Source organism: Scyliorhinus canicula, chromosome 12 (genome assembly GCF_902713615.1).
Source record: "Scyliorhinus canicula chromosome 12, sScyCan1.1, whole genome shotgun sequence".
NCBI classification, from domain to species: domain Eukaryota; kingdom Metazoa; phylum Chordata; class Chondrichthyes; order Carcharhiniformes; family Scyliorhinidae; genus Scyliorhinus; species Scyliorhinus canicula.
Window position 1 is genome coordinate 52,686,967 of NC_052157.1, and position 24,909 is coordinate 52,711,875.

The following is a 24,909-nucleotide window of genomic DNA, read 5'->3' on the forward strand; positions in this document are numbered from 1 at the left end:
ATCTACCCTGTCTTGCCCTCTTAATATCTTGAATACTTTGATCAGGTCACCCCTTACCCATCTAAATTCTGTAATATCTTTCCTCATAATCTAACCCCTGTATTCCAGGTATCATTTTATAAACCCCCTCCAAGGCCATTATATACTTCCTAAAGTGTGGTGCCCAGAGCCGCTCACAGTGACTCCAAGTGGGGTCTACCCAGGGTTTTGTAAAGCTGCAACTTAACCCCTGGGTCTTTATACTCCAATCCACTATGAAATGAAAATTGCTTATTATCATAAGTAGGCTTCAAACGAAGTGACTGTGAAAAGCCCCTAGTCGCCACATTCCAGCACCAGTTCAGGAAGGCTGGTACAGGGATTGAACCATGCTGCTGGCCTGCCTTGGTCTGCTTTCAAAGCCAGCGATTTAGCCATGTGCTAAACCACTAGATATAAAGGCTACATCCCATTAGCCTTGTTGATTATTTCCGTCACTTGTTCCTGGCATTTTAAGGATCTATGCACCTGAACCTCCAAGTCTCTTTGGACGCACACTACACTCTTCACATTTAGAAATTCATCTGCTCTATCCTTATTTCATCCAAAATGGATCACCTTTACACTTGCTTACATTGAATTCCATCTGCCACAATTTTGCCCATTCACCTCGTCTTTCAATATCTCCTTACAATTTTATGCTATCATCTCGACTGTCTGCCATGTTCCTAACTTTAATCATCAGCAAATTTGAATATATGACTTTCTATGCCATCATCCATGTCACTAATGAATAATTGAGGCCCCAACACAGATCCCTGTGGTACACTGCCAGTCACATCTTGCCATTTAAAGTACTACTGGGGGAGCAAGCAGCGGGAGGATATGATGGTGGGAGGTGGTGGGAAGAAGCTTGTGTGGAGCGTGAACACAAGTAGTAACAGGATGGGCTGAATGGCCAGTGTCTGAGGTGTGTATGTTGTGTGATTGGAATGTTATCGAAAGCGCTCATGAGTTTAATAAAGATTGATCCAAAAACAAACAGGTTATAGGTGAATTGCTTTTCGAACTAGGTGAGCAGGAAGGGCAATAGCGGTCGGTAAGGTTTTAATGTACGCACAATTTTCATTTTGATAAACTCGTGTCTGTCTTGTTCCGTTGGTCACTCTGTTGGAAGGTACAGTCACTCCTGTCTTTGTCTGTTTCAGAAATCTCCTGCCCGTTGCACAGTCACTTTGACAGCTGTAGCTCCGCTTGTCCCGCCAGTTGCGCCGATACAACAGCCCCACTATATTGTAGCCAACCTTGTACAGAGAGCTGCAAGTGCGATGATGGCTACATCCTGAGTGCGGGTCGGTGTGTGGCTCTGAGTCAGTGTGGCTGCTCATTCCAAGGTCATTATTACAGCAAAGGTGAGAGTGTCATGCTAACAGAAAGCTGCAGTAGGAAATGTACCTGCTGGAACGCCACCATTGGCATGAATTGTGAAGATTTCAGGTGCAGTGTCCATGAAGACTGCCGCCTAGTGGACGGAGTGCGTGGCTGCTATCCCAAAGAACGTGGCACCTGCTCGGCCTCCAGTGACCCCCATTATTTCACTTTTGACAGGAGAGCATTTGATTTCCAAGGAACTTGTAAATACACCTTCAGTAAGTACTGCGGAGCAGCTGGGAACCTAACGATGTTCAACATTGAGGTGGAGAACGATCACCGAGTCTCCAGTGCCGTGTCCTGGACACGTCTAGTTGAGATCCAGGTGTACGGATACCAGATCCAGGTGTCGAGAGGTCAAACTGGCAGAGTTCAGGTAAATAGAAGCAACATCTGTAAATCCTGAGTTTTAGACAATAACACTGAGCTGGTGAACTAAGTTCTAGTTGGACGAAATGCAGGTTGAAATAAATGTCCTCGAGGAACTCCTCACCTGAGTGAGAGGCTCGTAGTTCAGGGGCTGCACAGTGCTGTCACTCTCTGGGTTTGTGAGTTTGATGGTGCTGAGTTGAAGCCTGAATCCTGACTACAACATGAGCAGCTCTGGCTGCTGGGGTAGAGTCATGGATAGAGGCACATGAGCAAGGTGTGGGCCTTGGGGTGTTACACATTTGCCCCGTGCAGGGCATGGGCCCTGCAACTCTCTTCAGATGGATGTTGCCCATACCATGCTCTAACGGGGGCTGATCCCTCTGAAATGGTCCAGCATATCAGTGAATTCAAATGTAATTAGTGATGGGTGATGAGAACAGGCGCAGTCAGTGACCCCCATGTCACAAGTGAAGAGGAACCCAATGTGTCCCAACATTTATAAAACAAGAAAATGTGGAACTACAGACCTGTTAGCCTGACCTCAATAGCAGGCATGAATCTACCCCAGAACCTACAACAAAGGAAGTGATAAATTAACACTTTGAACATAATGGTGTGATTGGATAGAGCGAACATGGATTGATGATTGGAGATTTTTGAGGATGTAACTAGGCTGTACAGATAATATAATTTTTTAAAAATATTTTTATTCTCCTTTTTCACATTTTCATCCAAATCTACACCCACCAACAAACAATTAATTGTAACAGATACAATGTCAACCCCCTAGCCAACAACCCCTTCCTCCCACCAACCCCCAAACAACCCTCAACATTTTAAATACAAACATCAAAGAAAAGGAATCTGGAATCAACCATCACCCTGTACATAATCATCAACAACATATACAGTCCAAACCCCACTCCTCAACGCCCCCCCTCCCCCCCCCCCCCCCCCAACAATGTTCGGTGTCATCCAATTCTTGAAAGTGCATAATGAACAAGGCCATGAATTGTTGAACTCTTCCATCATTCCCCTCAACTCAAACTTCACTTTCTCAAGTGTTAAAAATTCCAACAGATCCCCCCGCCATGCCAGGGCACAGGGTGGAGAGACTGACCTCCACCCCAACATGTCCCGCCTTTGGGCGATCAACGAGGCGAAGGCTAAAACATCTGCCTCAGTACCCGCTTCCAATCCCGGCCAATCCGATGCCCCGATATGGTCTCCAGAGGACCCGGCTCAAGCCTTACATATACCACCTTTGAAATTACCCTGAACACCTCCCTCCAATACCCCTCCAGGTTTGGAGAGGACCAAAACATATGAACGTGATTTGCTGGCCCCCCCCCCCTACAATGTCCAGAAACATCCTCTACCCGTCAAGGAATCAGCTCATCCTCACCTTTGTGAGCTGCGCCCTGTGCATAACCTTCAGCTGCATCAGCCCCAACCTCACGCACAAAATAGAAGCATTCACCCTCCGGAGCACCTCACACCACAACCCTTCCTCCATGCCCTCTCCCAACTCTTCCTCCCATTTTGTCTTAATCTCTTCCAGTCTTCTCTTCTCCCAGAATTGCCCCATAAATCACCGATACCATCTTCTCTCCACTCCCCCTGTCGGCAGCACCTCCTCCAACAGTATGGAGTCCGGCGCCACCGGAAAGCTCTGTATCTCCTTCTTAGCGAAATCCCGGACCTGCATATACCTAAACATCTCCCTCTGCCATAATCCATATTTCGCCCCCAGCTCCTCAGTCCCGCAAACCGGGCCCCCAGAAACAAATCCTTTAGTGCTTTGACTCCCATCTCCAAAAACTCCCATCCCACTTCCTTGGCTCAAATGTATGATTCCCCCAAATCGGCATTTCCCTTGGCCCCGCCCCCAGCCTAAAGTGTTGGCGCAACTGCCTCCAGAGTTTCAACGCCTCTACTACCACCGGACTCCCTGAGTATTCCCCCAGGGCCATCGGGAGCGGCGTTGTTGCCAACGTCCTCAGCCCCGACCCCCTGCATAGACTCTCCTCCATTCTAATCCACTGGGAGTTCCCCCCACTCCCAGTATTCACCGCCCAGTAATAATACAGTAAATTCGGGAGACCCAACTTCCCTGACTGCCGTCCTCTCTGCAACAGCCCCTTCCTAATCCTGGCCACCCCCCCCCCCCCCCCCCCCCCCATACAAACGAGGTAATCATCTTTTCAATGACCTTGAAAAATACCTTTGGCAGGAAGATCGGCAGGCACTGAACGATAAACAAAAATCGCGGAAACATTCATTTTAATTGCCTGTACCCGACCTGCCAGCGACAGATACAACGGAGATCATCCCACCTTGCCAGATCCGCTTTCACCCTCCCCACCAAACTGGTAACATTGTACCTATGGAGCCCCCCTCAATCCCGTGCCACCTGCACCCCCAGATATCTAAAGTGATGGGAATGGGAGACCCCCACCCTTGCCCCTACTCCTGGCCGAGACACCACAAAATATTCACTTTTATCTAAATTTAGTTTATACCCCGAAAAAGATCCAAACACTCGCGAAGCAGCTGCTATATGCCACCCATCGACATACTCGGTTCCGATACATACTCCAGCAAGTCGTCCGCATACAAAGAGACCCTATTAATCTGATTCAGAGCCACCACCAACTTCCCTGCCCTATCCCGCAGCTGAACAATTTCCATCGCCGCTGCCTCCCTCTGAAGCTGGCCTGCCAACATGCGCCCTGCCTTCTCTCCATATTCGTAAACTGCTCCCCTTGCCTGCCTCAGTTGGCACATCGCCGACCCTGTGGACAGCCGGTCAAAACTCGCCTGTAACTCCTTCCTCTTTTCCAACTTCGCTGGGTCCCTGTCTTTTGCATACCTCCTGTGTACCTCCAACATCTCATCTATTACCCTTTGGCACTCCAAACTCTCCTCCTTTCCCACCTTTGTCTTAAACAAGATCACCACACCCCTCACCACCACCTTTAGAGCTTTCCAAACAACCGACTGCGAATCCTCCCCCGTACAATTAAACCCCACGTATTCCTCAAGTACTTTCCTAATCTTATCACAGAACCCTCGGTCCCCCAACAGCCCCACATCTAATCTCCACCCCGTCCTCTGCACTGCCCCCTCTCCAACACCATATCCACCCGATGCAGCGCATGATCCGATATCGCAATTGCCAAATAGTCCGACCCCTTGACCGCAGCCAACAGCGCCTTCCCAACCATAAAAGAGTCAATCCATGAATAAACTTCATGGACCGATGAGAAAAAAGAATACTCCCATTCCCCTGGATGCAGAAACCTCCAAAGGTCCAGACCTCCCATTTCCACCATTTGCCCCCCCCCCCCCCTCCAAAAACAGGACAAGCAAGAATGGCCATGACATGTCCAACCTCGGCTCCTGCGCCAAGTTCCACTCTCCACCCACTATCAATTCGTGTGAATCCAAGTCATGGTTTCTTTACACACCTTCTTTATAAATCCTACATCATCCCAGTTGGGACCACACTCGCTTACTGGCACCAGCAGCCTCCCCTCCCATGCCCCTGCCACTATCACATACCTGCCTCCCTAGTCTGCATCCCTAGTCCATACCCCCCCCCCCCTCCCCGCAGCATGCTCTGCCGCAAGTCCCGAATGAAACGTTTGGCTACCCCAGCCCTTCCTGAGCCTCACCTGAACCCAACTCCCAGAGCATTAATCCGGATTACTGATCCTGCGATAATACACTATCCACTGCCTCTCCTATCAGCCATGATCACATTAATTGGTGGAGCAGGCTCAAAGGGCCGAATGGTCTCCTCCTGCTCCTATTTTCTAAGTTTCTATGGACAGTTTCTATGTGTATAAAATCGAGGCAGTGTAAGTTTGGAGAGATTGTTCTGTCTGAAAGTCTAACCAGGCTAATGGAAGATTTCAGGATGATTTGCACAGACATTTCACTGTAGGGGATTAATTAGTTAATCTTATATTTCCATATCTGATTCAGTTTCTCATTGTGTCTCCATGTTAACAGGTAAATGGTGAAGCCGTTAATTTACCAGTGAGACTAGAATCTGGGAAAATTATCCTTTCCCAAAGCGGATCAGTGGCGTTACTGCAGACAGATTTTGGCCTCCATGTCTCCTATGACTGGAACCATTACGCCGTGGTGTCGGTTCCCGGCATCTACTCCGGCTCTCTGTGTGGACTATGCGGAAACTTCAACGGTGACAGGGCTGACGATTTCCTCTCCCCCAATGACACCGCGTTGCCTTCAGCCTCGGCGTTTGGGAACAGCTGGAAAACAGCAACCTCTGGAGCTTTGTGTGGGGATGATCCCGGCTTGCCCAGCCCCTTGTGCACCGACGCTGATCGCCGTGTCTACACCTCAGAAAGTTCCTGCGGGGTTTTGACCGACACCCGTGGGCCTTTCCGCCAATGTCACCCGGTGCTGAGCTCAACAACGTACTCTGAAAACTGTGTCTTTGATCTGTGCGCATTGGCCGGAATGCACGAGACACTCTGTCAGGCCATTGAATCTTACGCAGCCGAGTGTCAGAGAAGAGGTGTCTCAATCGAAGATTGGAGAAATGCAACAGGCTGTGGTGAGAAAATATGTTTGGAGAGATCAACCCAATCAGTGTCGCAAGTTTCTGTTCAATGTCCACTATTCAGTGGACTATTCAGCCTGTAACATTCTTAAATGGAGCAGGAGCAGAGGGACCTGGGTGTATCTGTGCAGAGATTATTAATGGTAGCAGCAAAGGTGGAGAGAGCAGTTGATGAAGCAGATAGTATTCTGGGATGTATTAATAGGGACACAGAGTACAGGAGCAAGGATGTTATACTGAACCTATAAGAGACCTCATCTGCAATATTGTGTATGGTTCTGGGCTCCACCCGATAGGAAGGAGGTTGATTGGAGAGAATTCAGAGGAGGTTTACAAGAATGATTCCAGGGATGAGAAACTTCAGTTATGAAGCTAGATTGGAGACGTTGGTGGGATGTTCTTTCATTTCTGAATGAGGATGGCTTCGAAGTGTCGTGTCTCACAAAGAACATAAAGTGATATATTGAACAAAGCTAATTTATTTACACTACAACTAAATAGATTTAACGTGCTTGCTAAGGTATATAACATAACAGGTTGACTAAAACTCTGATTCTAACTACAGACCTCCTGAGAACACGGCTATTCACTATTCCCCCTGACAACCTACTCCTCGAATCAAGAGCATCACGTGATCCATGTGTATGCCCTTGATCGCCATCTAATGGTTGGATTTAGTTACAGGAAATTGTTAACCCTTCATTATTCTTACAATACTCATATTGTCACATCCCCCTTTCTTTGAAGTTGTTTGGATATGCATTCAATCATATTTACAGTACATGGTGCTTGTTGAGGCGATACATGGTTTCACAATATTATTATCCATCTGGTTACAAAAAATTCTCTTTTTTACAAATTAAGTCTGTCTGTTTTTTTCCTGAGATGTGTAGATCTTCTCAGTGCAAACTTGTCTTGCAGTTGTGTTTGGCTATCCTGCAAAACCTCTCCTTGGTGTTGTTCCAATGGTGCTGTTATTGTGTTCTCTGCGGGAGTGATGCCTTCCTGACATACTGTTGGAGTTACTTTGAGTAGCTCTGTATCTATTGTGATGTTTGGAAATGTGGGTTGAGTCGTTTTTACCTTCAGAAGTGCTCTGTGGTTTCTCCATAAGATAGAACCCTCTTCCGTTACTACCAGCTAGGAATGTCGAGCTGTCTGGCGTATGAGATGTGCCATGCTCGACCATCCATTTGGCAATTGCACTCTGACAGTATCACCTTGCTCTAACGGTGATAGATTTTTTGCTGTTTGTTGTTTCCGATTGTTCTGTTTGATTTCTTTGATTGTGTCTTTGTTTTCAGGATTTGTTGTTGTAAGACACGGTAACGTGGTACGTATCTTTCGATTCAGCAGCAATTTTGCTGGTGAGTATCCGGTCGCAAGTGGTGCCACCCTGTAGCTTAACAAAGCTAAGTTTGGGTCATTGTTTGAATCCCAAGCTTTCATTAGTAACCTCTTGACAATATGCACTCCCTTCTTAGCCTTTCCATTGCACTGTGGATGATGCAGGCTGGAGGTTACATGGTGGAAGCCATACTGTCTGGAAAACTCAGTCCATTTGCTGCTATCAAAACATGGTCCATTGTCGCTCATTACAGTTAATGGGATATCATGTCCTGCGAATATTTCTTTCGTAGCCTTGATGACTGCCTTCGAACTTGAGTTGGGTAGCTTGATTACCTCAGGATAATTCGAAAAATAGTCAGTGACTAACAAGTATTTACTGCCTTGAAAGAAAACAGATCAAAGCCTACTTTCAACCACAGAGTTGTGATGATTTTGTGCAGTCAATGCTTCCTTCTGTTGATGGGACTGGTTCTTCAGGCACATTTCACATTGTTCAACTAGGTTGTTGATGTCATGGTTGAATCCCGGCCAGTACACGGACGCACAAGCATTTTTCCATCCGCAGCTGCACTTCGTGCACCTTGCTGTGGATCATTTGTCATAAAGAAGTCTTACGATACGATTACGATACGATTTTGCCTGAACAGGAACCCATAGACACTGCTTAACCCTGTTTGTATGTTTCGGTAGTTGGAACAAATTCCTTTGTGCCACCATTCCGCATGTATTTTAATATTCGTTGGATAGTTTTGTCCTTACTTGTTTCCTCTTTGATTAATTTCGATTTGGCATCAGACATAGGTAGGTTCTTCAATAAGGGTTGCTTGAGTTTCAATGATCTGTACGATATCTGTCGTCCTTAGATCATCAGTTGCACGTGATAGCGCATCAGCTACAACAACCTCCTTTCCTGACGTGTAGACTAACTCAAAATCATACCTTTGAAGTTTCATGACCATTCCTGTGGTCGTGGAGACATCTCGTTTAAATTCTTTTCTATAATTGAGACAAGAGGACAATAATTGATTTTGACTGTGAATGTGGGTAAATCATACACATAGTTATGGAATTTGTCCATACCCGTAAGTAGACCTAAACACTCCTTTTCAATTTGCGCATAGTGCTGCTCAGTTGGTGTCATCGCTCTCTAGGCATTGCAACTGGTTGGCACAGCCCTTCACTTGTCTGTTGTAACAGCACTGCGCCTATGCCGTCTTTGCTGGTATCTGTCAAGATCTTCGTATTGCTTTTGGGATCGAAGAACGACAGAACAGGTTCTGTAGTGAATGCTCTTTTCAGATCAGACCACCCTCTGTTGTGTTCATCAGACCAATTCAACGTCACATTCTTTCAGATAAGCTGTTTTTGTGCCGTGGTGTGTGATGCCAAGTTTGGTATGAATTTTCCAAAACAATTGACCATACCTAGCATCCTTAGGACTGCCTTTTTGTCTTTTGGACATGACATTCTGGTAATGGCTGCTATATTTTCACTGTCTGGCTCGACTCCTTAAGCTGATAGTTGATCACCCAAGAAATTAGTCTGGCGATGCCAAATTGGCATTTGGCTCTGTTCAGTTTCAGACCTTTCAAACGTTTCAATGCGCTTCATGACTTGCAGAAGTCGTGCATTATGTTCCTCTTCATTGGATGACCAAATGATTATATCATCTACGTACACTCGTACGCCTGTGATACCTTCAACCATCTGTTTCATAGCACGATGAAAAATTTTGGAAGCTCAAATAATTCCGAAAGGCATTCTGTTGAAACAGTCTCCCCCGTATGGTGTGTTAAACATGCAAAGTTTTTTTTACTTGCATCATCTAATTTTAGTTGCCAGAAACCCCTGGACGCGTCTAGCTTGGTAAAGATCTTGGTACCTGACATTTCACTAGTAATTTCCTCTCTTTTAGGAATCGGGTAGTGTTCGTGCTTAATATTCTGATTCAGAACCTTGGGATCGATACAGATTCTTGGGTCACCATTGGCTTTCTTCACAGAAACCAGAGAACTGACTTTGGTGATTGTTCCCAACTGCTGCATAAGCTCAAGTTCCACTTTTAAATGTTCCCTCAAAGGAGCTGGTATCCTCCGAGGTGGGTGTGTTACTGGTTTGGATTTTGTATTCAAATGGTAGTGTTCCCATACCATGAAAGACATGAGGAAATTTCTGAATAATCTCCTCAATCTGGTCATTGCAATTGGATGAAACCCTGTACGAGTTTTGAATGCGTTTCACGAGCTGCAGAATCTGACATGCCTGAATACCAAGTAACGAAAATCTCTTTGGTTCAACAATCTAGAATTTAATTGGAATTGTTTTCTCTTTAACTTCGACATTAAATAGCAGGTACCCATTGCAGTTATCAAGTTGCCATTATAATCTCGCAGTTGACAATGATTCTCGTCAATCAACGGTTTTATCCTTAATCTGGTTATATCTATTTGATTAATAAGATTGGCTCTTTCTCCGGTATCCAATTTAACCTTGATGCTGGTTCCATTTATTATTAAAGAAATCGTCCATTCATCTGTATTCTGAATGATGGAAATTTGTTTTAAAGTTTCCGAATTGGTAATTTTTTGAAGAACATTTTCTATGCTTTCCACTATTTCAACAAAGAAGGAATCCTCTAGTCAAATTCATCGTCCTCTGAGTCAGGTTTGATCGCTTGTTTGCAATTTTTTTAATGCTTCCTTCTTGCACAGCTCTTCCTTTGTTTGCTCTAGTAAGCTTTTTAAACTGCTGTGAATTTGTAGCGATCTACATTAGGATGCGTAGTGGTTGAGCTTGTGACATTTAGCACAGGTTTTTCCATATGCAGGGCATTTTTAAATCTGATGCGTGTTACTACAACTTTTTCACGTCATGACGCTTGTGATGTCATGCGTAAAATGGCTGCTGTCATTCTTAAAATGGCTGCCATCTGGAGCACGTTTCTATTTTAGGTGCGCCACTGCATTAATGGCATCTGCGACGTTGTTAGTTTCTGCATCACTTTCTCCAACAATCATTTTGGAAAATTGAATTCTTGAAAGTTCGCTTTCCCTACACATACTGATTATGCCTTCTAATGTCAAATCAGACTGTCACAATAGCCTTTCTCGCAGTTTGTCACTTTTTACTCCGTAAACTATCTGATCTCGCAAAAGTGAGTCGAGGAGAATCAAAAAATTACTTGTCTGAGCTTTTAGTCTCAGATCAATTGTGACGCAGTCAAGCATTTCACTTGCTTTTTGCACTCATTGCCTGAACACATACCGTTCAAAGGTTTTGTTTTGTTGCAACTGGCAGTGCTTGTCAACTTCTCGATAACTTTGTTGTATTTTTTTTATCTGCCTCATCCTCAAACCGGAATGAGTTAAAGATTTCAATGACTTGTGAGCCAGCCACTGTTAAGAACAGTGCTATTTTGCGCTGGTTGCTGGCTGCTTCTAGGTCTAGGTCAGAGATATTCAATTCAAACTGCTGCTTGAAATTGGGCCAAGTAACTTCCACTGTACCTGAAGAACGAAATTGCCATGGAGTTTGCAGACCTTCCATCTCGCTTCGACTGGGATTTACTTCAACGTCATCGTTGAAGTCAGACTCTGATTAGAAATGTTTTCTTAGTTTTGTTTCACGGACATTTCTTGCAAACTTCTCTTTTCCCTCTGTACCTTTCCACTGATCTTTAGCAAGCACACCTGGTACCTTATGATGTCCACTCGTGGTATCATGGGATGTTCTTTGATTTCTGAATGAGGTCGGCTTCGAAGTGTAGTGTCTCAGAAAGAACATCAAGCGATGTATTGAACAAAGCTAAATTATTGACACTGCAACTAAATAGATTCGTCTTGCTTGCTAAGATATAAAAGATAACAGATTGACTAAAACTATGATTCTAACTACAGAGCCCTTGAGAACACGACTATTCACTATCTCACCGAACAACCTACTCCCACATGAATGTGCATGATCGCCATCTAGTGGTTGGATGTGGTTACAGTAAATTGTTAACCCTTCATTATTCTTACAATACACATATTGTCCCAGTTGGGATTATTCTCCATGGAGAGAAGGAGGCTGAGAGGAGATTTGATAGAGATGCACTCTGGAATGCATTTGTGCCGCTGTCGAGGCACTGGAGAATTGCGATTTGGAGTAAAACCTGCGGCCGCCACAATTTTGGAGCCTAAACCGATTCTCCGCCTAGTCACGTTTCCCAATTCCTGCGTCAGCCGATGAAGAACCCCAACCTTTCTCTTTATCTACCCAGTCTTGCCCTGTTAACATCTTGAATACTTTGATCAGGTCACCCCTTATCCATCTAAATTCTGGTCAAAGTAGGCCTAATTTGTGTAATCTCTCCACATCACCTAACCCCTATCGTCCAGGTATCATTTTTGTAAACCTATATTGCACCCCCTTCAAGGCCAATATATCCTTCCTAAGGTGTGGTGCCCAGATCCTCTCACAGTGACTCCAAGTGGGGTCTAACCAGGGTTTTGTAAAGCTGCAGCATCACCCCTGTGTCTTTATATTCCAGTCCACTAGATATAAAGGCTGCATCCCATTAGCCTTGTTTATTATTTCCTTCACTTGTTTCTGGCATTTTAAGGATCTATGCACCTGAACCCCCAAGTCTCCTTGGACACACACTGTAATAATAACCTTTTATTGTCACAAGTATGAAGTTACTGTGAAAAGCCCCGAGTCGCCACATTCCGGCGCCTGTTAGGGTAAGCTGGTAGGGGAATTGAACCCGCGCTGCTGGCCTTGTTTTGCATCACAAACCAGCTGTCTAGCCCACTGAGCTAATCCAGTACTCTTCCAATTTAGATATTCCTCTGCTCTATCCTTATTTCATCCAAAATGGATCACCTTTACACTTGCTTACATTGAATTCCATCTGCCACAATTTTGCCCATTCACCTCGTCTTTCAATATCTCCTTACAATTTCATGCTATCGTCTCGACTGTCTGCCATGTTCCTAACTTTAATCATCAGCAAATTTGAATATATGACTTTCTATGTCATCATCCAAGTCACTAATGAATAATTGAGGCCCCAACACAGATCCCTGTGGTACACTGCCAGTCACATCTTGCCAATTAAAGTACTACTGGGCGAGCAAGCAGCGGAAGGATATGGTGGTGGGAGGTGGTGGGAAGAAGCTTGTGTGGAGCGTGAACACAAGTAGTAACAGGATGGGCTGAATGGCCAGTGTCTGAGGTGTGTATGTTGTGTAATTGGAATGTTATCGAAAGCGCTCATGAGTTTAATAAAGATTGATCCAAAAACAAACAGGTGATAGGTGAATTGCTTTTCGAACTAGGTGAGCAGGAAGGGCAATAGCGGTCGGTAAGGTTTTAATGTACGCACAATTTTCATTTTGATAAACTCGTGTCTGTCTTGTTCCGTTGGCCACTCTGTTGGAAGGTACAGTCACTCCTGTCTTTGTCTGTTTCAGAAATCTCCTGCCCGTCGCACAGTCACTTTGACAGCTGTAGCTCCGCTTGTCCTGCCAGTTGCGCCGATACAACAGCCCCACTATATTGTAGCCAACCTTGTACAGAAAGCTGCAAGTGCGATGATGGCTACATCCTGAGCGCGGGTCGGTGTGTGGCTCTGAGTCAGTGTGGCTGCTCATTCCAAGGTCATTATTACAGCAAAGGTGAGAGTGTCATCCTAACGGAAAGCTGCGGTAGGAAATGTACCTGCTGGAACGCCACCATTGGCATGAATTGTGACGATTTCAGGTGCAGTGTCCATGAAGACTGCTGCCTAGTGGACGGAGTGCGTGGCTGCTATCCCAAAGAACGTGGCACCTGCTCGGCCTCCAGTGACCCCCATTATTTCACTTTTGACAGGAGAGTATTTGATTTCCAAGGAACTTGTAAATACACCTTCAGTAAGTACTGCGGAGCAGCTGGGAACCTAACGATGTTCAACATTGAGGTGGAGAACGATCACCGAGGCTCCAGTGCCGTGTCCTGGACACGTCTAGTTGAGATCCAGGTGTACGGATACCAGATCCAGGTGTCGAGAGGTCAAACTGGCAGAGTTCAGGTAAATAGAAGCAACATCTGTAAATCCTGAGTTTTAGACAATAACACTGAGCTGGTGAACTAAGTTCTAGTTGGACAAAATGCAGGTTGAAATAAATGTCCTCGAGGACCTCCTCACCTGAGTGAGAGGCTCGTAGTTCAGGGGCTGCACAGTGCTGTCACTCTCTGGGTTTGTGAGTTTGATGGTGCTGAGTTGAAGCCTGAATCCTGACTACAACATGAGCAGCTCTGGCTGCTGGGGTAGAGTCATGGATAGAGGCACATGAGCAAGGTGTGGGCCTTGGGGTGTTACACATTTGCCCCGTGCAGGGCATGGGCCCTGCAACTCTCTTCAGATGGATGTTGCCCATACCATGCTCTAACGGGGGCTGATCCCTCTGAAATGGTCCAGCATATCAGTGAATTCAAATGTAATTAGTGATGGGTGATGAGAACAGGCGCAGTCAGTGACCCCCATGTCACAAGTGAAGAGGAACCCAATGTGTCCCAACATTTATAAAACAAGAAAATGTGGAACTACAGACCTGTTAGCCTGACCTCAATAGCAGGCATGAATCTACCCCAGAACCTACAACAAAGGAAGTGATAAATTAACACTTTGCACATAATGGTGTGATTGGATAGAGCGAACATGGATTGATGATTGGAGATTTTTGAGGATGTAACTAGGCTGTACAGATAATATAATTTAAAAAAAATATTTTTATTCTCCTTTTTCACATTTTCATCCAAATCTACACCCACCAACAAACAATTAATTGTAACAGATACAATGTCAACCCCCTAGCCAACAACCCCTTCCTCCCACCAACCCCCAAACAACCCTCAACATTTTAAATACAAACATCAAAGAAAAGGAATCTAGAATCAACCATCACCCTGTACATAATCATCAACAACATATACAGTCCAAACCTCACTCCTCAACGCCCCCCTTCCCCCCCCCCCCCCCAACAATGTTCGGTGTCATCCAATTCTTGAAAGTGCATAATGAACAAGCCCATGAATTGTAGAACTCTTCCATCATTCCCCTCAACTCAAACTTCATTTTCTCAAGTGTAAAAAATTCCAACAGATCCCCCGCCATGCCAGGGCACAGGGTGGAGAGACTGACCTCCACCCCAACATGTCCCGCCTTTGGGCGATCAACGAGGCGAAGGCTAAAACATCTGCCTCAGTACCCGCTTCCAATCCCGGCCAATCCGATGCCCCGATATGGTCTCCAGAGGACCCGGCTCAAGCCTTACATATACCACCTTCGAAATTACCCTGAACACCTCCCTCCAATACCCCTCCAGGTTTGGAGAGGACCAAAACATATGAACGTGATTTGCTGGCCCCCCCCCTACAATGTCCAGAAACATCCTCTACCCGTCAAGGAATCAGCTCATCCTCACCTTTGTGAGCTGCGCCCTGTGCATAACCTTCAGCTGCATCAGCCCCAACCTCGCGCACAAAATAGAAGCATTCACCCTCCGGAGCACCTCACACCACAACCCTTCCTCCATGCCCTCTCCCAACTCTTCCTCCCATTTTGTCTTAATCTCTTCCAGTCTTCTCTTCTCCCAGAATTGCCCCATAAATCACCGATACCATCTTCTCTCCACTCCCCCTGTCGGCAGCACCTCCTCCAACAGTATGGAGTCCGGCGCCACCGGAAAGCTCTGTATCTCCTTCTTAGCGAAATCCTGGACCTGCATATACCTAAACATCTCCCTCTGCCATAATCCATATTTCGCCCCCAGCTCCTCAGTCCCGCAAACCGGGCCCCCAGAAACAAATCCTTTAGTGCTTTGACTCCCATCTCCAAAAACTCCCATCCCACTTCCTTGGCTCAAATGTATGATTCCCCCAAATCGGCATTTCCCTTGGCCCCGCCCCCAGCCTAAAGTGTTGGCGCAACTGCCTCCAGAGTTTCAACGCCTCTACTACCACCGGACTCCCTGAGTATTTCCCCAGGGCCATCGGGAGCGGCGTTGTTGCCAACGTCCTCAGCCCCGACCCCCTGCATAGACTCTCCTCCATTCTAATCCACTGGGAGTCCCCCCCACTCCCAGTATTCACCGCCCAGTAATAATACAGTAAATTCGGGAGACCCAACTTCCCTGACTGCCGTCCTCTCTGCAACAGCCCCTTCCTAATCCTGGCCACCCCCCCCATACAAACGAGGTAATCATCTTTTCAATGACCTTGAAAAATACCTTTGGCAGGAAGATCGGCAGGCACTGAACGATAAACAAAAATCGCGGAAACATTCATTTTAATTGCCTATACCCGACCTGCCAGCGACAGATACAACGGAGATCATCCCACCTTGCCAGATCTGCTTTCACCCTCCCCACCAAACTGGTAACATTGTACCTATGGAGCCCCCCTCAATCCCGTGCCACCTGCACCCCCAGATATCTAAAGTGATGGGAATGGGAGACCCCCACCCTTGCCCCTACTCCTGGCCGAGACACCACAAAATATTCACTTTTATCTAAATTTAGTTTATACCCCGAAAAAGATCCAAACACTCGCGAAGCATCTGCTATATGCCACCCATCGACATACTCGGTTCCGATACATACTCCAGCAAGTCGTCCGCATACAAAGAGACCCTATTAATCTGATTCAGAGCCACCGCCAACTTCCCTGCCCTATCCCGCAGCTGAACAATTTCCATCGCCGCTGCCTCCCTCTGAAGCTGGCCTGCCAACATGCACCCTGCCTTCTCTCCATATTCGTAAACTGCTCCCCTTGCCTGCCTCAGTTGGCACATCGCCGACCCTGTGGACAGCCGGTCAAAACTCGCCTGTAACTCCTTCCTCTTTTCCAACTTCGCTGGGTCCCTGTCTTTTGCATACCTTCTGTGTACCTCCAACATCTCATCTATTACCCTTTGGCACTCCAAACTCTCCTCCTTTCCCACCTTTGTCTTAAACAAGATCACCACACCCCTCACCACCACCTTTAGAGCTTCCCAAACAACCGACTGTGAAACCTCCCCCGTACAATTAAACCCCACGTATTCCTCAAGTACTTTCCTAATCTTATCACAGAACCCTCGGTCCCCCAACAGCCCCACATCTAATCTCCACCCCGTCCTCTGCACTGCCCCCTCTCCAACACCATATCCACCCGATGCAGTGCATGATCCGATATCGCAATTGCCAAATATTCCGACCCCTTGACCCCAGCCAACAGCGCCTTCCCAACCATAAAAGAGTCAATCCATGAATAAACTTCATGGACCGATGAGAAAAAAGAATACTCCCATTCCCCTGGATGCAGAAACCTGCAAGTTCCACTCTCCACCCACTATCAATTCGTGTGAATCCAAGTCAGGGTTTCTTTACACACCTTCTTTATAAATCCTACATCATCCCAGTTGGGACCACACTCGCTTACTGGCACCAGCAGCCTCCCCTCCCATGCCCCTGCCACTATCACATACCTGCCTCCCTAGTCTGCATCCCTAGTCCATACCCCCCCCCCCCTCCCCGCAGCATGCTCTGCCGCAAGTCGCGAATGAAACGTTTGGCTACCCCAGCCCTTCCTGAGCCTCATCTGAACCCAACTCCCAGAGCATTAATCCGGATTACTGATCCTGCGATAATACACTATGCACTGCCTCTCCTATCAGCCATGATCACATTAATTGGTGGAGCAGGCTCAAAGGGCCGAATGGTCTCCTCCTGCTCCTATTTTCTAAGTTTCTATGGACAGTTTCTATGTGTATAAAATCGAGGCAGTGTAAGTTTGAAGAGATTGTTCTGTCTGAAAGTCTAACCAGGCTAATGGAAGATTTCAGGATGATTTGCACAGACATTTCACTGTAGGGGATTAATTAGTTAATCTTATATTTCCGTATCTGATTCAGTTTCTCATTGTGTCTCCATGTTAACAGGTAAATGGTGAAGCCGTTAATTTACCAGTGAGACTAGAATCTGGGAAAATTATCCTTTCCCAAAGCGGATCAGTGGCGTTACTGCAGACAGATTTTGGCCTCCGTGTCTCCTTTGACTGGAACCATTACGCCGTGGTGTCGGTTCCAGGCATCTACGCCGGCTCTCTGTGTGGACTATGCGGAAACTTCAATGGAGACAGGGCTGACGATTTCCTCTCCCCCAATGACACCGCGTTGCCTACAGCCTCGGCATTTGGGAACAGCTGGAAAACAGCAACCTCTGGAGCTTTGTGTGGGGATGATCCCGGCTTGCCCAGCCCCTTGTGCACCGAAGCTGATCGCCGTGTCTACACCTCAGAAAGTTCCTGCGGGGTTTTGACCGACACCCGTGGGCCTTTCCGCCAATGTCACTCGGTGCTAAGCCCAACAACGTACTCTGAAAACTGTGTCTTTGATCTGTGCGCATTGGCCGGAATGCACGAGACACTCTGTCAGGCCATTGAATCTTACGCAGCCGAGTGTCAGAGAAGAGGTGTCTCAATCGGAGATTGGAGAAATGCAACAGGCTGTGGTGAGAAACTGTGTTTGGAGAGATCAACCTAATCAGTGTTGCAAGTTTCTGTTCAATGTCCGGGTAACACTATTCAGCCTGAAACATCCTTAAATGGAGCAGGAGCAGATAGACCTGTGTGTATCTGTGCAGAGATTATTGATGGTAGTAGGAAAGGTGGAGAGAGCAGTTGATGAAGCAGATAGTATTCTGGGATGTATTAATAGGGACACAGAGTACAGGAGCAAGGATGTTATACTGAACCTATAAGAGACCTCATCTGCAATATTGTGCACAATTCTGGGCTCCACCCTATAGGAAGGAGGTTGATTGGAGAGAATTCAGAGGAGGTTTACAAGAATGATTCCAGGAATGAGAAACTTCAGTTATGAAGATAGATTGGAGACGTTGGTGGGATGTTCTTTCATTTCTGAGTGAGGATGGCTTCGAAGTGTCGTGTCTCACAAAGAACATAAAGTGATATATTGAACAAAGCTAATTTATTTACACTACAACTAAATAGATTTGACGTGCTTGCTAAGGTATATAACATAACAGGTTGACTAAAACTCTGATTCTAACTACAGACCTCCTGAGAACACGGCTATTCACTATTCCCCCTGACAACCTACTCCTCGAATCAAGAGCATCACGTGATCCATGTGTATGCCCTTGATCGCCATCTAATGGTTGGATTTAGTTACAGGAAATTGTTAACCCTTCATTATTCTTACAATACTCATATTGTCACATCCCCCTTTCTTTGAAGTTGTTTGGATATGCATTCAATCATATTTACAGTACATGATGCTTGTTGAGGCAATACATAGTTTCACAATATTATTATCCATCTGGTTAAAAAAAATTCTCTTTTTTACAAATTAAGTCTGTCTGTTTTTTCCCTGAGACGTGTAGATCTTCTCAGTGCAAACTTGTCTTGCAGTTGTGTTTGGCTATCCTGCAAAACTTCTCCTTGGTGTTGTTCCAATGGTGCTGTTATTGTGTTCTCTGCGGGAGTGATGCCTTCCTGACATACTGTTGGAGTTACTTTGAGTAGCTCTGTATCTATTGTGATGTTTGGAAATGTGGGTTAAGTCGTTTTTACCTTCAGAAGTGCTCTGTGGTTTCTCCATAAGATAGAACCCTCTTCCGTTATTACCAGCTAGGAATGTCGAGCTGTCTGGCGTATGAGATGTGCCATGCTCGACCATCCATTTGGCAATTGCACTCTGACAGTATCACCTTGCTCTAACGGTGATAGATTTTTTGCTGTTTGTTGTTTCCGATTGTTCTGTTTGATTTCTTTGATTGTGTCTTCGTTTTCAGGATTTGTTGTTGTAAGACACGGTAACGTGGTACGTATCTTTTGATTCAGCAGCAATTGTGCTGGTGAGTATCCGGTCACAAGTGGTGCCGCCCTGTAGCTTAACAAAGCTAAGTTTGGGTCATTGTTTGAATCCCAAGCTTTCATTAGTAACCTCTTGACAATATGCACTCCCTTCTTAGCCTTTCCATTGCACTGTGGATGATGCAGGCTGGAGGTTACATGGTGGAAGCCATACTGTCTGGAAAACTCAGTCCATTTGCTGCTATCAAAACATGGTCCATTGTCGCTCATTACAGTTAATGGGATACCATGTCCTGCGAATATTTCTTTCGTAGCCTTGATGACTGCCTTCGAACTTGAGTTGGGTAGCTTGATTACCTCAGGATAATTCGAAAAATAGTCAGTGACTAACAAGTATTTACTGCCTTGAAAGAAAACAGATCAAAGCCTACTTTCAACCACAGAGTTGTGATGATTTTGTGCAGTCAATGCTTCCTTCTGTTGATGGGACTGGTTCTTCAGACACATTTCACATTGTTCAACTAGGTTGTTGATGGTTGAATCCCGGCCAGTACACGGACGCACAAGCATTTTTCCATCCGCAGCTGCACTTCGTGCACCTTGCTGTGGATCATTTGTCATAAAGAAGTCGGTATTACGATACGATTTTGCCTGAACAGGAACCCATAGACACTGCTTAACCCTGTTTGTATGTTTCGGTAGTTGGAACAAATTCCTTTGTGCCACCATTCCACATGTATTTTAATATTCGTTGGATAGTTTTGTCCTTACTTGTTTCCTCTTTGATTAATTTCGATTTGGCATCAGACATAGGTAGGTTCTTCAATGAGGGTTGCTTGAGCTTCAATGATCTGTACGATATCTGTCGTCCTTAGATCATCAGTTGCACGTGATAGCGCATCAGCTACAACTACCTCCTTTCCTGACGTGTAGACTAACTCAAAATCATACCTTTGAAGTTTCATGACCATTCCTGTGGTCGTGGAGACATCTCGTTTAAATTCTTTTCTATAATTGAGACAAGAGGACAATAATTGATTTTGACTGTGAATGTGGGTAAATCATACACATAGTTATGGAATTTGTCCATACCCGTAAGTAGACCTAAACACTCCTTTTCAATTTGCGCATAGTGCTGCTCAGTTGGTGTCATCGCTCTCTAGGCATTGCAACTGGTTGGCACAGCCCTTCACTTGTCTGTTGTAACAGCACTGCGCCTATGCTGTCTTTGCTGGTATCTGTCAAGATCTTCGTATTGCTTTTGGGATCGAAGAACGACAGAACAGGTTCTGTAGTGAATGCTCTTTTCAGATCAGACCACCCTCTGTTGTGTTCATCAGACCAATTCAACGTCACATTCTTTCAGATAAGCTGTTTTTGTGCCGTGGTGTGTGATGCCAAGTTTGGTATGAATTTTCTAAAACAATTGACCATACCTAGCATCCTTAGGACTGCCTTTTTGTCTTTTGGACATGACATTCTGGTAATGGCTGCTATATTTTCACTGTCTGGCTCGACTCCTTAAGCTGATAGTTGATCACCCAAGAAAATTAGTTTGGCAATGCCAAATTGGCATTTGGCTCTGTTCAGTTTCAGATCTTTCAAACTTTTCAATGCGCTTCATGACTTGCAGAAGTCGTGCATTATGTTCCTCTTCATTGGATGACAAATGATTATATCATCTACGTACACTCGTACGTCTGTGATACCTTAAACCATCTGTTTCATAGCACGATGAAAAATTTTGGAAGCTCAAATAATTCCGAAAGGCATTCTGTTGAAACAGTCTCTCCCGTATGGTGTGTTAAACATGCAGAGTTTTTTTTACTTGCATCATCTAATTTTAGTTGCCAGAAACCCCTGGACGCGTCTAGCTTGGTAAAGATCTTGGTACCTGACATTTCACTAGTAATTTCCTCCCTTTTAGGAATCGGGTAGTGTTTGTGCTTAATATTCTGATACAGAAGCTTGGGATCAAAGGAGCTGGTATCCTCCGAGGTGGGTGTGTTACTGGTTTGGATTTTGTATTCAAATGGTAGTGTTCACATACCATGAAAGACATGAGGAAATTTCTGAATAATCTCCTCAATCTGGTCATTGCAATTGGATGAAACCCTGTACGAGTTTTAAATGCGTTTCACGAGCTGCAGAATCTGACGTGCCTGAATACCAAGTAACGAAAATCTCTTTGGTTCAACAATCTAGAATTTAATTGGAATTGTTTTCTCTTTAACTTCGACATTAAATAGCAGGTACCCATTGCGGTTATCAAGTTGCCATTATAATCTCGCAGTTGACAATGATTCTCGTCAATCAACGGTTTTATCCTTAATCTGGTTATATACATTTGATTAATAAGATTGGCTCTTTCTCCGGTATACAATTTAACCTTGATGCTGGGTCCATTTATTATTAAAGAAATCGTCCATTCATCTGTATTCTGAATGATGGAAATTTGTTTTAAAGTTTCCGAATTGGTAATTTTTTGATGTACATTTTCTATGCTTTCCACTATTTCAACAAAGAAGGAATCCTCTAGTCAAATCATCTTCCTCTGAGTCAGGTTTGATCGCTTGTTTGCAATTTTTTTAATGCTTCCTTCTTGCACAGCTCTTCTTTTGTTTGCTCTAGTAAGCTTTTTAAACTGCTGTGAATTTGTTCCCGATCTACATTAAGATGCGTAGTGGTTGAGCTTGTGACATTTAGCACAGGTTTTTCCATATGCAGGGCATTTTTAAATCTGATGCGTGTTACTACAACTTTTTCACGTCATGACGCTTGTGATGTCATGCGTAAAATGGCTGCTGTCATTCTTAAAATGGCTGCCATCTGGAGCACGTTTCTATTTTAGGTGCGCCACTACATTAATGGCATCTGCCACGTTGTTAGTTTCTGCATCACTTTCTCCAACAATCATTTTGGAAAATTGAATTCTTGAAAGCTCGCTTTCCCTACACATACTGATTATGCCTTCTAATCTCAAATCAGACTGTCACAATCGCCTTTCTCGCAGTTTGTCACTTTTTACTCCGTAAACTATCTGATCTCGCAAAAGTGAGTCGAGGAGAATCAAAAAATTACTTGTCTGAGCTTTTAGTCTCAGATCAATTGTGATGCAGTCAAGCATTTCACTTGCTTTTTGCACTCGTTGCCTGAACACATACCGTTCAAAGGTTTTGTTTTGTTGCAACTGGCAGTGCTTGTCAACTTCTCGATAACTTTGTTGTATTTTTTTTTATCTGCCTCATCCTCAAACCGGAATGATGTAAAGATTTCAATGACATGTGAGCCAGCCACTGTTAAGAACAGTGCTATTTTGCGCTGGTCGCTGGCCGCTTCTAGGTCTAGGTCAGAGATATTCAATTCAAACTGCTGCTTGAAATTGGGCCAAGTAACTTCCACTGTACCTGAAGAACGAAATTGCCTTGGAGTTTGCAGACCTTCCATCTCGCTTCGACTGGGATTTACTTCAACGACATCGTTGAAGTCAGACTCTGATTAGAAATGTTTTCTTAGTTTTGTTTCACGGACATTTCTTGCAAACTTCTCTTTTCTCTCTGTACCTTTCCACTGATCTTTAGCAAGCACACCTGGTACCTTATGATGTCCACTCGTGGTATCATGGGATGTTCTTTGATTTCTGAATGAGGTCGGCTTCGAAGTGTAATGTCTCAGAAAGAACATCAAGCGATGTATTGAACAAAGCTAAATTATTGACACTGCAACTAAATAGATTTGTCTTGCTTGCTAAGATATAAAAGATAACAGATTGACTAAAACTATGATTCTAACTACAGAGCCCTTGAGAACACGACTACAGTAGTCCCCCGTTATACCGCGCTCCGCAATACCGTGGTTCGCGATATACGGCGGGGGGGCTTATGGACCCCAACTTACTCGAAATTACTTGCACTGGGATAAGGGGACGGAGCTGGGGCAACTTCAGGTTTCCAGTCGGGGAGCGGATTATTTTTAGCAAACAAGCCTGCCCAGAAAGTTGCTAAATGTAAAAGTTTGCAAAGTTAATCCTTCACCAATTGTCAGTTAACTGCGGGTGGCTGGATTGCTGACAGCAGCGAGAGTGATGGGCTGCATTCAGGAAATTTTAAAGTTGGATGTTGACATCTAAACGACACATTTACATTAGTCACTGCCCAGGAAAGTGTGCCGAAAGCAGGCAATCTTCTCCTTTTTAAACCTGTCTCAATAACCGTGTGGATCTGCAGTCACTTGCCCTGTGGTCTCTGCTCCGCTTCGAACAGTCTGCGATATACGGCGGGGGGGCTTATGGGAGGCTGTCTACCAATAACCCTGAAATATTTATATATAAAAACCCCCATCGTGGATATCCGCGGCTCGGATGTAACGCGGGTGGCTGTCTTGGACCCCAACACCCGCGTTATAACGGGGGACTACTGTATTCACTATCTCACCGAACAACCTACTCCCACATGAATGCGCATGATCACCATCTAGTGGTTGGATGTGGTTACAGTAAATTGTTAACCCTTCAGCAGTGGGGCAGCAGGGTAGCATGGTGGTTAGCATAAATGCTTCACAGCTCCAGGGTCCCAGGTTCGATTCCCGGCTGGGTCACTGTCTGTGTGGAGTCTGCACGTCCTCCCCCTGTGTGCGTGGGTTTCCTCCGGGTGCTCCGGTTTCCTCCCACAGTCCAAAGATGTGCGGGTTAGGTGGATTGGCCATGCTAAATTGCCCGTAGTGTCCTAATTAAAGTAAGGTTAAGGGGGGGGTTGTTGGGTTACGGGTATAGGGTGGATACGTGGGTTTGAGTAGGGTGATCATGGCTCGGCACAACATTGAGGGCTGAAGGGCCTGTTCTGTGCTGTACTGTTCTATGTTCTATGTTCATTATTCTTACAATACACATATTGTCCTAATGCGCATGATCGCCATCCAGTGGTTGGATGTGGTTACAGTAAATTGTTAACCCTTCATTATTCTTACAATATACATATTGTCCCAGTTGGGACTATTCTCCTTGGAGAGAAGGAGGCTGAGAGGAGATTTGATAGAGATGCACTCTGGAATGCACTGGCGCTGCTGTCGAGGCACTGGAGAATTGCGATTTGGAGTGAAACCTGCGGCCGCCACAATTTTGGAGTCTAAACCGATTCTCCGCCCAGTCGCATTTCCCAATTCCAGCGTCAGCCAATGAAGAACCCCAACCTTTGTCTTTATCTACCCTGTCTTGCCCTGTTAACATCTTGAATACTTTGATCAGGTCACCCCTTATCCATCTAAATTCTGGTCAAAGTAGGCCTAATTTGTGTAATCTCTCCACATCACCTGTCGTCTACTTGTGTCGTCCACACCCTGTC

At 45.3% G+C, this 24,909-nt stretch overlaps 1 protein-coding gene across 1 annotated transcript in view; it reads left to right on the forward strand.

Moving 5' to 3' along the window:
* The window catches only part of LOC119974237 (IgGFc-binding protein-like), a 63,992-nt gene that overhangs the window by 3,298 nt on the left and 35,785 nt on the right, over positions 1 to 24,909 (forward strand). The window contains exons 2-5 of the mRNA XM_038813006.1: positions 1,188 to 1,786; positions 5,800 to 6,370; positions 13,183 to 13,781; positions 17,673 to 18,243. Coding sequence (XP_038668934.1) covers positions 1,188 to 1,786; positions 5,800 to 6,370; positions 13,183 to 13,781; positions 17,673 to 18,243 — 2,340 coding nt within the window. The remainder of the gene's footprint in view (positions 1 to 1,187; positions 1,787 to 5,799; positions 6,371 to 13,182; positions 13,782 to 17,672; positions 18,244 to 24,909) is intronic.